The sequence below is a fragment of the Haliotis rufescens genome, unplaced genomic scaffold, assembly GCF_023055435.1.
Source record: "Haliotis rufescens isolate VD_foot unplaced genomic scaffold, xgHalRufe1.0.p SCAF_5, whole genome shotgun sequence".
In the NCBI taxonomy this organism is placed as follows: Eukaryota; Metazoa; Mollusca; class Gastropoda; order Lepetellida; family Haliotidae; genus Haliotis; species Haliotis rufescens.
In genome coordinates, this window is record NW_025964223.1 from 49,678,177 (window position 1) to 49,694,421 (window position 16,245).

A 16,245-nucleotide genomic window follows, 5' to 3' on the forward strand; every position below is an offset into this window, starting at 1 on the left:
AAATAGGTAGGTTACTTACTTACTTATATTAGGAGATTTTACGTGCGCTTTCCGACTGGAGCGTATTTCGCACACGGGCCAGGCCGGGCCATTTAGTGGTATAAAAGTGGTAGCGAGAGGAGTGCAACCAGTGGAGGGGGGTTTAGTGGTTGCTTATATAAAGTTTTGAAATTTTGAGATTTGGAATACATGCCTTGGGGGAGTGGTTGGGACTAAGGGAGTGTGTGGGGGTGAGTTGATGTTTTTTGGATGTTTAGTGTTGGTGGTTTAGTGAAGTTTTAAATACGGTTAATTAGTTCTGTTTTGGTTAGGTAAATGCCTAGGGCTTTGAAGTTTTCTATTTTATTTTGGGGGTTAAGGATTGCTTCTAAGGTAAGAGCGTTATTTGGATTTAGGTTGGTTTGTAATGTTGTACGTTGTGTGAGGTAGTGGGTGCAATGTAGTAGTACGTGGTCTATTGTTTCTGGGTGAGTGCAGTGTGGGCACTTCCCGTTTGCGTGTTTTTTTAGTTTTAGAAGGTGGTTATTTAGTTTGGTGTGTCCTGTTTGGAGTTTGGTGATTATTCTATCGATTTTTTTGGAGGGATGGAGGATTTTTGGTTTGGTGAGGGGTTTTTTGAGGGTTTTTAGGATTTGGGTTTTTGTGTTTTGATAGAGGTTATGCCATTTTTGGGTGATTTTACGTTTGTTTATACTTTTGATTTCTGCTTTAGATATTGGTAGCTTAAGGCTTATGTCTGGTATTTTTAGGGATTGTTTTGCGGCTCTGTCTGCGTTTTCATTCCCGTAAATTCCTACGTGAGCTGGTATCCAGATAAGTTGTATGTTTTTGCCTGCTTCTGTTAGTTTGTTTACGCTTTTGAGAATTTGGTTTATTAATTTGGGGCGGTTTTTGGTGTTTTTGTTTTGGAGGGCCTGAAGTCCGCTTAGTGAGTCTGAGAGTATTAAGATTTTTTTTTGGTTTTTGGTGTGATGGCTGTGGAGCGCCGTGGCGATACCCATGAGCTCTGCGGTGAATATAGATTGGTTGTTTGGGAGTCGGAAGGATTGAGTATTTTTGACTGGTTGGGCTATATGGACTCCGAAACCTGTGTGATTTGTGATCGGATCAGCGGATCCGTCTGTGTATATGTGACACCAATTTGGCCATTTTTGATGGATGTAAGCTAGTGATGTGCTTTTAGCTAGGTTTGGGTCGGTTTGTTTGTTTATTGTGTTGGCTAGGGATGTGTCTATTTTGGGGATTTTAAGTTTTGGGGTGAATACGTTTGATTGTTTGCAGTTTTGTTGTTGGTTTCCTATTTGGTGTTCGTTATGGTAGTTTATTATTCGTTGGGATATTGGGGTGAGTAGAGGGTGTTTTCTAGTTAGTGCCTGGTTTTGGGGACGTATGTTTTGGTTTAGCATGTTTTGGAGAAGGGGGTTTGATTGAGATGCTGCCCAGAAGTTTAGTGTTAAGTGTTGTCTACGTAAATTTAGTGGCATTTCTCCTGTAAGGGCCTGAAGTGATGTGAGGGAGGTGCCATGTTGAGTACGTGTTACTAGTTTGAGGGCTTGATATTGTATTGAATCTAGTTTTTTGGTTAGGGTTTCGTTTAGGGTATCGTATATGGCACAGCCGTAGTCTAGTTTAGATCTGATTAGGGATGTGTAGAGGCTGAGGAGGGTATCTTTAGAGGCTCCCCAGTTGGAGCCGGTTAGGCATCTTAGTGTGTTTAGATCTTTGCTACATCTGGTGGTTAGGTTTTGGACGTGAGCATCCCAGGAGAGATGCTCGTCGAAGATTAGACCTAGGAATTTAGTTTGCTTTTGAAATATGATTGGTTTATTGTTTAGTTTGAGGAGAGGGGAGGCCCGTCTCATATTTTTGTGTTTGAATACTATTCCTGTCGTTTTTTCGGAGTTTAGGGAGAAGCCCCATTTGTCTGCCCAGTTTTGTATTTTGTTTAGGGATTTTTGTAGTAAGTCCTGAGATGTTAAGATACTTTTGGAGCGGATCCATAGGGCTCCGTCATCCGCAAATTTTGAGGTGTTTATTTTGGGGGATAAGCCATCAAATAGGTCGTTTATCATTATGTTAAAAAGTGTGGGGCTAAGAATGCTGCCTTGAGGGGTGCCGTTTTCCAGGGGACACTGCTCTGACAAGGCCTGGTCTATACCCACTGTAATTTTGCGGTTTTGGAGGAAGCTTTGGATGTAGTTTACGATTTGACCTTTAAGTCCTATTTTTTTAAGTTTTTGGATTAATCCGTTATGCCATACCATATCAAAGGCTTTAGAGAAGTCCAGAAAGATGCCTGTTGTGTATTGTTTGTTTAGTTGACCGGTTTTAATATCCTGTTCGAGACGAGCGAGGTTATCTAGGGTGGAGCGGCCAGGAGTGAAACCGCTTTGATCTGAGTTTATTATGTTATTTTGAGATAGATAGTGTTGAAGTCTATTTTTGGCCATGGATTCCATTACTTTGCAAAGGTTGGAAGTAAGAGAGATTGGTCTATAAGAGTTAGCTTGGTTGGTTGGTTTACCGGGTTTGGGAATAGGTATGATTAGCGCCTCTTTCCAGGGGGTTGGTACATGGCCTTTTATGTAGATTAGGTTATATAGTTTGAGTAGTGTCTGGAGTAATTTAGGGGGGAGTTTTTTTAATATTTGGTAGGAGGTTAGGTCTAGTCCTGGGGCTGTTCCCTTTTTCCTATTTTGGAGTACATAATTGAGTTCTTCTATTGTGTACGGCTGATTTATTTCTAGGGCGTCATTATTTGGGTCTTGGCTAGGTTTGGTTTCTGTTTTAAGTTTTAGTTGGAATTTGTCACTGAAATTGTTATTACTGCTTGTGGCCGAAAAGTGGTTTGCTAGGTTGTCTGCTTTTTCGCTAGGGGTTGTTGAGTTATTTATGTTAGGTGTCTTTTGGTGACGTTTTAGGCCTCTAACGGCGTGGATTTTACGCCAGACCGTTCTGGCGTCTGTACGGTTGTTTAATCCCTCACAGAATTTTTTCCAGTCTCTAGTTTTTGCTATTTTAACTAGGTTTTGTACCTGGTGGTTTAGTTGGTGAGCTACTGGTATGTGGTTATGGTCGCGTTTGGCTTTGTTGAAGGCTGTTTTACGTTTTTGTCTAGTTAGTTCTATTTCCTCGTTCCACCAGGGTACAGAGGGCCTACCCGATTTATTGGGTTTTTTAAAGGGGATTGCGCTTTTGGCTGCGTTTATTATGAAGTCCGTTAGGTTTTGGCAATATATTTCTGGGTCACTATTTTCTAGTTCTACTAGGTTAGCTTGGTTGCATATGTCTTGGAATTTATCCCAGTTAGCCTGGTTGTAGTTAAATTTAGGTTCTGAACTTTCGGATTGATTTGGGACGTTAGTGTTTCCTATGGTTATGTTTATGGGGAAGTGATCACTTCCTAGGGGGGCGTCGTGAACTTCCCATTGGGTACTTTGAGCTAAGTCTGCTGTACATATGGTTAGGTCGATAGCCGACATGTTTTTATTGTTTTTGTCGTATCTGGTAGGTTGGTTGTTATTTAGTAGTACTAAATTATTTGTTTCTATCCATTCTGATATTAGTTTGCCGTGATTATCTAGTTTATCTCCCGTGCCCCAGGAAGGGTGGTGGGCGTTGAAGTCTCCTAGAAAGATGGTAGATTTGTTGCCTATCTTTGTGAGTATGTTTAGATCCTCCGGTTGGATTTTCTGTTGTTGCCAGTGGTAGATGTTTATGATGTTTATTTTTTGGTTTTTAAGGGTGATTTGGATACCATTGGCTTCTAGGTTTGGGGTGTTTATTTTGATTTCCTCGTAGCTTATGTCTTCTCTAATTAGTATTAGTAGGCCACCTGATGCTCTTATTATTTTGGTTTTAGGTCGATCATGTCTGACTATGTTGTAGTTTGGTAGGTGAAATTTGGATTTATTGGAGAATTTAGTTTCCTGGATGCACGCTATGTGTGGTCCTTGTTTTAGTTTAAATCTAGCTTTTAATTCGTGGCTGTGGGAGTTAAGCCCGGCCGCATTCCACTGAAAGATATTTAGGCCTGTCATTATGTGGGCTTTTAGTGTTTGGAGATTACGATTTTGGTTTGGTTTTTGGTTTATAGTCCTGCGATTGCTAGGTTGTAACTATCGTAGAATTCTTGGTAGGTTTGGGTAGTTAGATTTAGTCTATGTGCTACCTGGTGTAGGTTAGTGGCTTTAAGGTCTGGTTTGATTTCTTTAAGCATGTATACTAGTAGGAGTGTGAAGCTATTTAGTTTGGTGGTTAAAGTTTCGGGTTCAGGTTGAGTTTGGGGTTTGCGTTTGCGATTTTTCAGGGTTTTGGGGGCTGAAAATGTTTTATCATTTATGTTTTGATCAGTTGTGGTTTGGGAGTCATCTAGGTTAATTAGATTGGTTTCCTCACTATCCATGGGAGTTGTGTGGGTGTTTGGTTGTGTTGGAGTAGGTGTACTGGGTATTTCAATGGGTTTAGTAATGTTTAGTTTTTCGTGTGTTGCTTGCTCGTGTGTGGTTGTTGTTGCCCTGGTGGCTGTAGATTGTATGGTGTTGGGGTGAGATATGGTAGGTTTAGTGAGTTTTGGTTTAGGTGCGGGTGTGGATGCGGCGACTGGTTTGGGTGTGGCGAATGTTGGCGGGTAGTGTTGGGTTTGGGTGTTTGTGGCTGATGCTTGTGGTGTTGGCATGAGGACGCCGTCGTACGGGCTCTGTAGGTGTGGTTGGTTGTTTGGTTGTGGTGTGGGTAGTAGGGGTGTTCTTGGATGCTGTGTCAGTTTTCGTGTTTGTAGTTTGGCCGAGTCGATGTTTATGTGTCGGTTGGCCTGTTGGGTGAGTGTGTGTTTGTGGGGGCATTTGTTGGATAGTGAGGAGTGGGTGTTTGTTTTGCAGTGAATGCACCAGGGGGCGCATGGCCCTAGACATTGGGGTTGAGCGCAGTTTCTACATTTAGTTTTTTGATATTTACATCCGTTAGCGGTGTGATTGTATTGGAGGCAGTTTGTGCACTGTTTGACTTGTTTGATATAGGGTTTAACTTCTAATTTAGATGACGCTCCGAAGGAGATGTGTTTAGGGGCTTCTGGATACGTTTCTGATTTTTGGAAGTTTATGATGACTATCGGCGTGTTGGTTATTCTACCGTTCCTATTTGATGTAATTCTTTTAGTGCTGGTTATTTTAGGTTGGGGGAAGGAGCCTGTGTTTAGATTTGCTTCGTTACTGTAGAATTCTAGGTCCTCCTCTGACTCTCTAGGGTTTACTCTAATTACTCCTCTAGTGTATAGTTGCCAGTTTGGGGTTTGGTGGGTTACTGTGTATTGAAATATTTCCGTTATTTTTTTGGCTGCGTTAAGTGATTGTTGGTCCGGAAAGATGATCTGAAATCCTTTGTGGGCTTCCCTGATTTTATCGAAGAGTATTTGTTGTTTTTTAAAGAATGATCCTACTTTATTGGCGGAGAGTACCTTACTTAGGATGTTTATGGGGCCAGCCGCGCAGAAGTAGAGGGCGAAGGTGACTATAGATGCGGGGGTGGAAGGTGATGCAGGTGTTGTGTTTGAAGCATTTAGCTTCCGTTTCTTTGGGTTTGTTGTGGTTGCAGGCGAATCCGGAGTTTTGGTGGGAGAAGCGACTGTGGTTTGCTTTCCGAATTCGTGCGGGATGAGGGTTTCAGGTGTCCGATCGGAGGTGTTGTGGGCCTCCGATGGTGTGGGTGTGTCTGTGCAGTGGATGTCTGCCTGGGTGATAATGCGTGTGTCGGTCATGTCTGTGGTAGTGTAGCTGTTGTAGGTTTGTAGGTTTTGGTTTGGGGGAGGAGAGTGAGCTGGGCTTAAGAGGGGGCTTTGTGTGTAGAGTGGGTGACTGGGTGAGTAGTGTTTGGCTGGCTTCTACGCTATTTGGGTTTTGGCTGGTGAGTTAGTTTGTTTAGCTAGGAGATTTTGGAGAGTTGGTGTTTTAAGTGGGCTTGGGGTGAGTTACCTTTGGCCTAAGTTTGAAAGGGTGTGTTTTGGTAGTAACTAGAGTGTTTGAGGGTTTGGTGTTTTAAGTGGGCTTGTGTGTGAGTGGTTTTAACCTAGATTGTATGGGTGTGTTGTGATAATTACCGATGTGTTGCTCTTGGGCTGGCTATCAGTGGAACTGTGCTGGCTTGGGAGGCTTTGCTGGGTGAGGTTGGCTTGGTGGCTGGATGGCTTGGGTTGCTTCGTAGGCTGGAGAGGTGTTGCTAGCTTGGAGTACAAACTGCGACTGAATAGGTAGGATGTGCGGCAGCCTTCTTAGGCTTGGCAGCAGCCTTCTTCTTGGGAGTCTTGACAACAGCGGGGGCAGCAGCAGCATCAGCCATAGTGGTAAGTTTGAGTGGTAAAAATTCACGTCAGCTACGAGAGAAGCACAGAGAGCGAATGACACTTCCCCACAGACAGCCCGGCTGATACTCCGGAGGCGCGGACGTCGGAGGAGACACCCTGCTTGTTGTGGCTGATAGCTGCACGCTTACAAGCGCGTGTGCTTTTTCGTGTATTTGTATCCGAATAATCACTTCTTAATCAAGGAAAGTTTCAATTTCAACAATACAGTTAGGTAGTAAAAACATTTGGCTACATTTCGGTTACAATAGCAACGCTCACGGGTGAAGTTCAAAGCCACACGTGCTGTTTCCAATGAAGCGACCCAGTCTAAAATGTAGACATCGCTACTTTCAAAAGCACATTTTTAGCCTTGAGACTCAAGTTTATGCATTTTAAACGTTGCCTGTCAATTCTCAATATATCTAACTATGAAAGTAAAACACAACACTCATCAGTATTGCCTATGATAAGCTAGAACAAGCTTTCAAACAACGACAATGAAGCACGTTTTTCTGACGACTTCGCCATTTTGCAACAGAAAACATTTGACACTATATTTCTGGAGACATAATTTTGGTCACTTCAATTAGAGTTGAAACTAACTTTGTCATAACAAGTAAGTAACGGGGATTTTACTTTCAGGAAAACAGTCTAGTAAGACGAGGATCTCGGGACACAAGCAGCTAGGGCGCGAAGCCCCGAACAGTAACATATATACATTGGTGTTTAGATCACTCGATCGGTCGTCACAGATTAAGTCTTTTTGCCTGTCTTAATAGCACGATATTAGTAGGGGTCTTCGTCGTTTGGATGTTAATTTAACCAGAACAATATAGGCTACCATCCAACAACGAAAAGTGAATGTTTCAGACGAAAGGCCGGATCGAGTGAGCGAGTGTGCCGGGCCTCGTGTTAAACAGTGATCACATGTTTTTAGAACGGCTAGATTTTAATCCCTGTAAATATACATCATAAATCAACAAACACAACATGTCTACTGAACCCGCTGAAAACGCGAGCATGCTGTTTTCATGGCAATGTCTGTTTACCAATGTGTGGTGGCTATATGTAGCTAAAGTTTGCCGACAAGCATTGTCTACGGCCATACCACGTTGAAAACACCGGTTCTCGTCCGATCACCGAAGTTAAGCAACGTCGGGCCCGGAGAGTACTTGGATGGGTGACCGCCTGGGAACACCGGGTGCAGTAGACATTTTTGCTGTGCGATTCCCACTTTTTTTCCTTTTTCGACCATAAGGTGCACTTGCCTCATTCACATCTGATGTAATCATACACTTTTATTTCCTTGTAAATGGCCCCACTCATGCATGTCTGCTCAAAGACATAGCTGCCAGCCATGTATTCTTACATACCTTTACAGAAAGGAATTTTCCACTATACATGTGATCATATTCAGTTGTCAGTTCACCCAACTCGTCAACTATTCTGAAGGCATGTACGTCCTTTTCGCCACATAAAGGTGTTTGCGTGCACCGATAATTGACTATTTTACTTACTTTCTTACTTTCAAAGCATGAATATATAATATATACATGTAAAATTATAATGTTGTTCGTGTTAAGTCTCGGCTCACATCTCTTTGCCTACACAGATAAGAAAAGGAGAAAGAGTTAGATCGTACAGAGCGCCTGTCAATAGGAGTTCACTGGCTTGCTGCTGGAAAATGTATTTTGAAAGCTGTGAGCAAGCTGATCACTGTTGACACGCTTTAAAAATATGAAAAAAAAACGACGCGACTGTGTGATAAACCAGCTATTTTATGTTCCCCGTTCTAGCTGATCGCTGGCAAACGTACTTTAGACTTATTAGAAAGTATTTCCATACATTTCTCTCGCCATACAACAGGTAGATGTGACATGTTGCAGGTAGGGGGCTAGGCGAAACGCACACGACCAAGGGCGCACAACTCTTGGCGCTCTATTTGAAAAGTCGTGCACAGGCGAGGCGTGTGTCGGTAAAACACCCCGTGGATGTCTGGCCTTTATCGCCGTTTTACACCTTTGAACACAACGTGCATGTGCAGCTACACACATAGGAAGTCTGCACTCAGGATATTATATATATCAACGACACTAATCGCCTCACTTTCCAACATACACCCATTTGGGGGGTTAATAAACAAGCATAACAACAGTCATTAGTGTGAAGACACACTACCCCACCCCCCCATCCCCCCCCACACACACAATAAAATCCCTGACATACCTTTATCAACATCACCTATGTGTGTTATGTGCGTGGTGGGTGTTGCTGCCACGTTATCTCTGTTATCACGAGAACCTGCACTTTATTACTGCTAATATACATATTTATTGTTTTGTTATCAGTGTTTTCAAGTTTTCTTTTGGGGTATTTGGATGGCCCTGAAAAGGGCCTTTGGACCACAGAAATGTGGAGCGAAGGCGTGACAATGAGAGCTTAAGCCTTCTTTGGCTTGACTGCCTTCTTCTTGGGGGTCTTGACCTTCTTGGGTTTGGCTGCTGCCTTCTTGGGTGTCTTCGCCTTCTTGGGCTTGGCTGCAGCCTTCACCTTCTTTGGTGACTTAGCGGCCTTCTTAGCGGCTGTTTTGGGTTTCTTGGCAGCAGCTGGCTTCTTGACTTTCTTGGGGGATTTGGCAGCCTTCTTTGGTTTGGCAGCTGCCTTAGCCTTCTTGGGTTTTTCGTCTTTCTTTGCCTCGCCAAGACGGAATGATCCAGCGGCTCCAGTTCCCTTTGATTGCTTCAGTGCGCCGTTCTTGACTCCATTTTTCAAAGCAGTCTTGATGCGAGCATTGATGGCCACCTGGTTGTCACCAACCTTGTAGTTGGCCAAGATGTATTTCAGAACAGCCTGTCGGGAAGAACCACCCCTCTCCTTCAGGGTTGAAATAGCTTTCTTGATCATCTCCAAATAGGTAGGATGTGCGGCAGCCTTCTTAGGCTTGGCAGCAGCCTTCTTCTTGGGAGTCTTGACAACAGCGGGGGCAGCAGCAGCAGCAGCCATAGTGGTAAGTTTGAGTGGTAAAAATTCACGTCAGCTACGAGAGAAGCACAGAGAGCGAATGACACTTCCCCACAGACAGCCCGGCTGATACTCCGGAGGCGCGGACGTCGGAGGAGACACCCTGCTTGTTGTGGCTGATAGCTGCACGCTTACAAGCGCGTGTGCTTTTTCGTGTATTTGTATCCGAATAATCACTTCTTAATCAAGGAAAGTTTCAATTTCAACAATACAGTTAGGTAGTAAAAACATTTGGCTACATTTCGGTTACAATAGCAACGCTCACGGGTGAAGTTCAAAGCCACACGTGCTGTTTCCAATGAAGCGACCCAGTCTAAAATGTAGACATCGCTACTTTCAAAAGCACATTTTTAGCCTTGAGACTCAAGTTTATGCATTTTAAACGTTGCCTGTCAATTCTCAATATATCTAACTATGAAAGTAAAACACAACACTCATCAGTATTGCCTATGATAAGCTAGAACAAGCTTTCAAACAACGACAATGAAGCACGTTTTTCTGACGACTTCGCCATTTTGCAACAGAAAACATTTGACACTATATTTCTGGAGACATAATTTTGGTCACTTCAATTAGAGTTGAAACTAACTTTGTCATAACAAGTAAGTAACGGGGATTTTACTTTCAGGAAAACAGTCTAGTAAGACGAGGATCTCGGGACACAAGCAGCTAGGGCGCGAAGCCCCGAACAGTGACATATATACATTGGTGTTTAGATCACTCGATCGGTCGTCACAGATTAAGTCTTTTTGCCTGTCTTAATAGCACGATATTAGTAGGGGTCTTCGTCGTTTGGATGTTAATTTAACCAGAACAATATAGGCTACCATCCATCAACGAAAAGTGAATGTTTCAGACGAAAGGCCGGATCGAGTGAGCGAGTGTGCCGGGCCTCGTGTTAAACAGTGATCACATGTTTTTAGAACGGCTAGATTTTAATCCCTGTAAATATACATCATAAATCAACAAACACAACATGTCTACTGAACCCGCTGAAAACGCGAGCATGCTGTTTTCATGGCAATGTCTGTTTACCAATGTGTGGTGGCTATATGTAGCTAAAGTTTGCCGACAAGCATTGTCTACGGCCATACCACGTTGAAAACACCGGTTCTCGTCCGATCACCGAAGTTAAGCAACGTCGGGCCCGGAGAGTACTTGGATGGGTGACCGCCTGGGAACACCGGGTGCAGTAGACATTTTTGCTGTGCGATTCCCACTTTTTTTCCTTTTTCGACCATAAGGTGCACTTGCCTCATTCACATCTGATGTAATCATACACTTTTATTTCCTTGTAAATGGCCCCACTCATGCATGTCTGCTCAAAGACATAGCTGCCAGCCATGTATTCTTACATACCTTTACAGAAAGGAATTTTCCACTATACATGTGATCATATTCAGTTGTCAGTTCACCCAACTCGTCAACTATTCTGAAGGCATGTACGTCCTTTTCGCCACATAAAGGTGTTTGCGTGCACCGATAATTGACTATTTTACTTACTTTCTTACTTTCAAAGCATGAATATATAATATATACATGTAAAATTATAATGTTGTTCGTGTTAAGTCTCGGCTCACATCTCTTTGCCTACACAGATAAGAAAAGGAGAAAGAGTTAGATCGTACAGAGCGCCTGTCAATAGGAGTTCACTGGCTTGCTGCTGGAAAATGTATTTTGAAAGCTGTGAGCAAGCTGATCACTGTTGACACGCTTTAAAAATATGAAAAAAAAACGACGCGACTGTGTGATAAACCAGCTATTTTATGTTCCCCGTTCTAGCTGATCGCTGGCAAACGTACTTTAGACTTATTAGAAAGTATTTCCATACATTTCTCTCGCCATACAACAGGTAGATGTGACATGTTGCAGGTAGGGGGCTAGGCGAAACGCACACGACCAAGGGCGCACAACTCTTGGCGCTCTATTTGAAAAGTCGTGCACAGGCGAGGCGTGTGTCGGTAAAACACCCCGTGGATGTCTGGCCTTTATCGCCGTTTTACACCTTTGAACACAACGTGCATGTGCAGCTACACACATAGGAAGTCTGCACTCAGGATATTATATATATCAACGACACTAATCGCCTCACTTTCCAACATACACCCATTTGGGGGGTTAATAAACAAGCATAACAACAGTCATTAGTGTGAAGACACACTACCCCACCCCCCCATCCCCCCCCCACACACACAATAAAATCCCTGACATACCTTTATCAACATCACCTATGTGTGTTATGTGCGTGGTGGGTGTTGCTGCCACGTTATCTCTGTTATCACGAGAACCTGCACTTTATTACTGCTAATATACATATTTATTGTTTTGTTATCAGTGTTTTCAAGTTTTCTTTTGGGGTATTTGGATGGCCCTGAAAAGGGCCTTTGGACCACAGAAATGTGGAGCGAAGGCGTGACAATGAGAGCTTAAGCCTTCTTTGGCTTGACTGCCTTCTTCTTGGGGGTCTTGACCTTCTTGGGTTTGGCTGCTGCCTTCTTGGGTGTCTTCGCCTTCTTGGGCTTGGCTGCAGCCTTCACCTTCTTTGGTGACTTAGCGGCCTTCTTAGCGGCTGTTTTGGGTTTCTTGGCAGCAGCTGGCTTCTTGACTTTCTTGGGGGATTTGGCAGCCTTCTTTGGTTTGGCAGCTGCCTTAGCCTTCTTGGGTTTTTCGTCTTTCTTTGCCTCGCCAAGACGGAATGATCCAGCGGCTCCAGTTCCCTTTGATTGCTTCAGTGCGCCGTTCTTGACTCCATTTTTCAAAGCAGTCTTGATGCGAGCATTGATGGCCACCTGGTTGTCACCAACCTTGTAGTTGGCCAAGATGTATTTCAGAACAGCCTGTCGGGAAGAACCACCCCTCTCCTTCAGGGTTGAAATAGCTTTCTTGATCATCTCCAAATAGGTAGGATGTGCGGCAGCCTTCTTAGGCTTGGCAGCAGCCTTCTTCTTGGGAGTCTTGACAACAGCGGGGGCAGCAGCAGCATCAGCCATAGTGGTAAGTTTGAGTGGTAAAAATTCACGTCAGCTACGAGAGAAGCACAGAGAGCGAATGACACTTCCCCACAGACAGCCCGGCTGATACTCCGGAGGCGCGGACGTCGGAGGAGACACCCTGCTTGTTGTGGCTGATAGCTGCACGCTTACAAGCGCGTGTGCTTTTTCGTGTATTTGTATCCGAATAATCACTTCTTAATCAAGGAAAGTTTCAATTTCAACAATACAGTTAGGTAGTAAAAACATTTGGCTACATTTCGGTTACAATAGCAACGCTCACGGGTGAAGTTCAAAGCCACACGTGCTGTTTCCAATGAAGCGACCCAGTCTAAAATGTAGACATCGCTACTTTCAAAAGCACATTTTTAGCCTTGAGACTCAAGTTTATGCATTTTAAACGTTGCCTGTCAATTCTCAATATATCTAACTATGAAAGTAAAACACAACACTCATCAGTATTGCCTATGATAAGCTAGAACAAGCTTTCAAACAACGACAATGAAGCACGTTTTTCTGACGACTTCGCCATTTTGCAACAGAAAACATTTGACACTATATTTCTGGAGACATAATTTTGGTCACTTCAATTAGAGTTGAAACTAACTTTGTCATAACAAGTAAGTAACGGGGATTTTACTTTCAGGAAAACAGTCTAGTAAGACGAGGATCTCGGGACACAAGCAGCTAGGGCGCGAAGCCCCGAACAGTAACATATATACATTGGTGTTTAGATCACTCGATCGGTCGTCACAGATTAAGTCTTTTTGCCTGTCTTAATAGCACGATATTAGTAGGGGTCTTCGTCGTTTGGATGTTAATTTAACCAGAACAATATAGGCTACCATCCATCAACGAAAAGTGAATGTTTCAGACGAAAGGCCGGATCGAGTGAGCGAGTGTGCCGGGCCTCGTGTTAAACAGTGATCACATGTTTTTAGAACGGCTAGATTTTAATCCCTGTAAATATACATCATAAATCAACAAACACAACATGTCTACTGAACCCGCTGAAAACGCGAGCATGCTGTTTTCATGGCAATGTCTGTTTACCAATGTGTGGTGGCTATATGTAGCTAAAGTTTGCCGACAAGCATTGTCTACGGCCATACCACGTTGAAAACACCGGTTCTCGTCCGATCACCGAAGTTAAGCAACGTCGGGCCCGGAGAGTACTTGGATGGGTGACCGCCTGGGAACACCGGGTGCAGTAGACATTTTTGCTGTGCGATTCCCACTTTTTTTCCTTTTTCGACCATAAGGTGCACTTGCCTCATTCACATCTGATGTAATCATACACTTTTATTTCCTTGTAAATGGCCCCACTCATGCATGTCTGCTCAAAGACATAGCTGCCAGCCATGTATTCTTACATACCTTTACAGAAAGGAATTTTCCACTATACATGTGATCATATTCAGTTGTCAGTTCACCCAACTCGTCAACTATTCTGAAGGCATGTACGTCCTTTTCGCCACATAAAGGTGTTTGCGTGCACCGATAATTGACTATTTTACTTACTTTCTTACTTTCAAAGCATGAATATATAATATATACATGTAAAATTATAATGTTGTTCGTGTTAAGTCTCGGCTCACATCTCTTTGCCTACACAGATAAGAAAAGGAGAAAGAGTTAGATCGTACAGAGCGCCTGTCAATAGGAGTTCACTGGCTTGCTGCTGGAAAATGTATTTTGAAAGCTGTGAGCAAGCTGATCACTGTTGACACGCTTTAAAAATATGAAAAAAAAACGACGCGACTGTGTGATAAACCAGCTATTTTATGTTCCCCGTTCTAGCTGATCGCTGGCAAGCGTACTTTAGACTTATTAGAAAGTATTTCCATACATTTCTCTCGCCATACAACAGGTAGATGTGACATGTTGCAGGTAGGGGGCTAGGCGAAACGCACACGACCAAGGGCGCACAACTCTTGGCGCTCTATTTGAAAAGTCGTGCACAGGCGAGGCGTGTGTCGGTAAAACACCCCGTGGATGTCTGGCCTTTATCGCCGTTTTACACCTTTGAACACAACGTGCATGTGCAGCTACACACATAGGAAGTCTGCACTCAGGATATTATATATATCAACGACACTAATCGCCTCACTTTCCAACATACACCCATTTGGGGGGTTAATAAACAAGCATAACAACAGTCATTAGTGTGAAGACACACTACCCCACCCCCCCATCCCCCCCCACACACACAATAAAATCCCTGACATACCTTTATCAACATCACCTATGTGTGTTATGTGCGTGGTGGGTGTTGCTGCCACGTTATCTCTGTTATCACGAGAACCTGCACTTTATTACTGCTAATATACATATTTATTGTTTTGTTATCAGTGTTTTCAAGTTTTCTTTTGGGGTATTTGGATGGCCCTGAAAAGGGCCTTTGGACCACAGAAATGTGGAGCGAAGGCGTGACAATGAGAGCTTAAGCCTTCTTTGGCTTGACTGCCTTCTTCTTGGGGGTCTTGACCTTCTTGGGTTTGGCTGCTGCCTTCTTGGGTGTCTTCGCCTTCTTGGGCTTGGCTGCAGCCTTCACCTTCTTTGGTGACTTAGCGGCCTTCTTAGCGGCTGTTTTGGGTTTCTTGGCAGCAGCTGGCTTCTTGACTTTCTTGGGGGATTTGGCAGCCTTCTTTGGTTTGGCAGCTGCCTTAGCCTTCTTGGGTTTTTCGTCTTTCTTTGCCTCGCCAAGACGGAATGATCCAGCGGCTCCAGTTCCCTTTGATTGCTTCAGTGCGCCGTTCTTGACTCCATTTTTCAAAGCAGTCTTGATGCGAGCATTGATGGCCACCTGGTTGTCACCAACCTTGTAGTTGGCCAAGATGTATTTCAGAACAGCCTGTCGGGAAGAACCACCCCTCTCCTTCAGGGTTGAAATAGCTTTCTTGATCATCTCCAAATAGGTAGGATGTGCGGCAGCCTTCTTAGGCTTGGCAGCAGCCTTCTTCTTGGGAGTCTTGACAACAGCGGGGGCAGCAGCAGCAGCAGCCATAGTGGTAAGTTTGAGTGGTAAAAATTCACGTCAGCTACGAGAGAAGCACAGAGAGCGAATGACACTTCCCCACAGACAGCCCGGCTGATACTCCGGAGGCGCGGACGTCGGAGGAGACACCCTGCTTGTTGTGGCTGATAGCTGCACGCTTACAAGCGCGTGTGCTTTTTCGTGTATTTGTATCCGAATAATCACTTCTTAATCAAGGAAAGTTTCAATTTCAACAATACAGTTAGGTAGTAAAAACATTTGGCTACATTTCGGTTACAATAGCAACGCTCACGGGTGAAGTTCAAAGCCACACGTGCTGTTTCCAATGAAGCGACCCAGTCTAAAATGTAGACATCGCTACTTTCAAAAGCACATTTTTAGCCTTGAGACTCAAGTTTATGCATTTTAAACGTTGCCTGTCAATTCTCAATATATCTAACTATGAAAGTAAAACACAACACTCATCAGTATTGCCTATGATAAGCTAGAACAAGCTTTCAAACAACGACAATGAAGCACGTTTTTCTGACGACTTCGCCATTTTGCAACAGAAAACATTTGACACTATATTTCTGGAGACATAATTTTGGTCACTTCAATTAGAGTTGAAACTAACTTTGTCATAACAAGTAAGTAACGGGGATTTTACTTTCAGGAAAACAGTCTAGTAAGACGAGGATCTCGGGACACAAGCAGCTAGGGCGCGAAGCCCCGAACAGTAACATATATACATTGGTGTTTAGATCACTCGATCGGTCGTCACAGATTAAGTCTTTTTGCCTGTCTTAATAGCACGATATTAGTAGGGGTCTTCGTCGTTTGGATGTTAATTTAACCAGAACAATATAGGCTACCATCCATCAACGAAAAGTGAATGTTTCAGACGAAAGGCCGGATCG

At 43.6% G+C, this 16,245-nt stretch overlaps 2 protein-coding genes and 3 non-coding genes across 5 annotated transcripts; 3 read left to right on the forward strand and 2 right to left on the reverse strand.

Annotated features, from left to right (window-relative positions):
* Positions 1 to 4,577: 4,577 nt before the first annotated feature.
* LOC125373317 (sialidase-like) lies at positions 4,578 to 6,333 on the reverse strand. The gene is made up of 3 exons (XM_048384322.1): positions 6,232 to 6,333; positions 5,461 to 5,728; positions 4,578 to 4,813 (listed from the first exon to the last, which is right to left on the reverse strand). Exons 1-3 carry the CDS (start codon positions 6,331 to 6,333, stop codon positions 4,578 to 4,580), a joined length of 606 nt encoding a protein of 201 aa, XP_048240279.1.
* A 1,098-nt stretch (positions 6,334 to 7,431) lies between these two features.
* On the forward strand, positions 7,432 to 7,550 carry LOC125373638. The gene has a single exon (XR_007218476.1). It is a non-coding gene; the product is annotated as a 5S ribosomal RNA (ribosomal RNA).
* A 2,888-nt stretch (positions 7,551 to 10,438) lies between these two features.
* On the forward strand, positions 10,439 to 10,557 carry LOC125373639. Its single transcript, XR_007218477.1, has one exon. It is a non-coding gene; the product is annotated as a 5S ribosomal RNA (ribosomal RNA).
* Positions 10,558 to 11,814: 1,257 nt separating this feature from the next.
* On the reverse strand, positions 11,815 to 12,348 carry LOC125373458 (histone 24-like; the record flags this gene model as incomplete). The annotated part of the gene is made up of 1 exon (XM_048384533.1): positions 11,815 to 12,348. A coding segment is annotated over exon 1 (534 nt), but the record flags the coding sequence as incomplete, so codon positions are not given.
* A 1,098-nt stretch (positions 12,349 to 13,446) lies between these two features.
* On the forward strand, positions 13,447 to 13,565 carry LOC125373640. Its single transcript, XR_007218478.1, has one exon. It is a non-coding gene; the product is annotated as a 5S ribosomal RNA (ribosomal RNA).
* Positions 13,566 to 16,245: the final 2,680 nt, after the last annotated feature.

Coding starts and splice junctions, on each gene's coding strand:
- LOC125373317 (XM_048384322.1), bottom strand. CDS start 6,333: ATGGCTGATGCTGCTGCTGCCCCCGCTGTTGTCAAGACTCCCAAGAAG. Junction 5,729..6,231: donor ATCCTACCTATTCAGTCGCA/GTTTGTACTCCA, acceptor ATTATCACCCAG/GCAGACATCCACTGCACAGA. Junction 4,814..5,460: donor TGGCCCCATAAACATCCTAA/GTAAGGTACTCT, acceptor CTCACCCAACAG/GCCAACCGACACATAAACAT.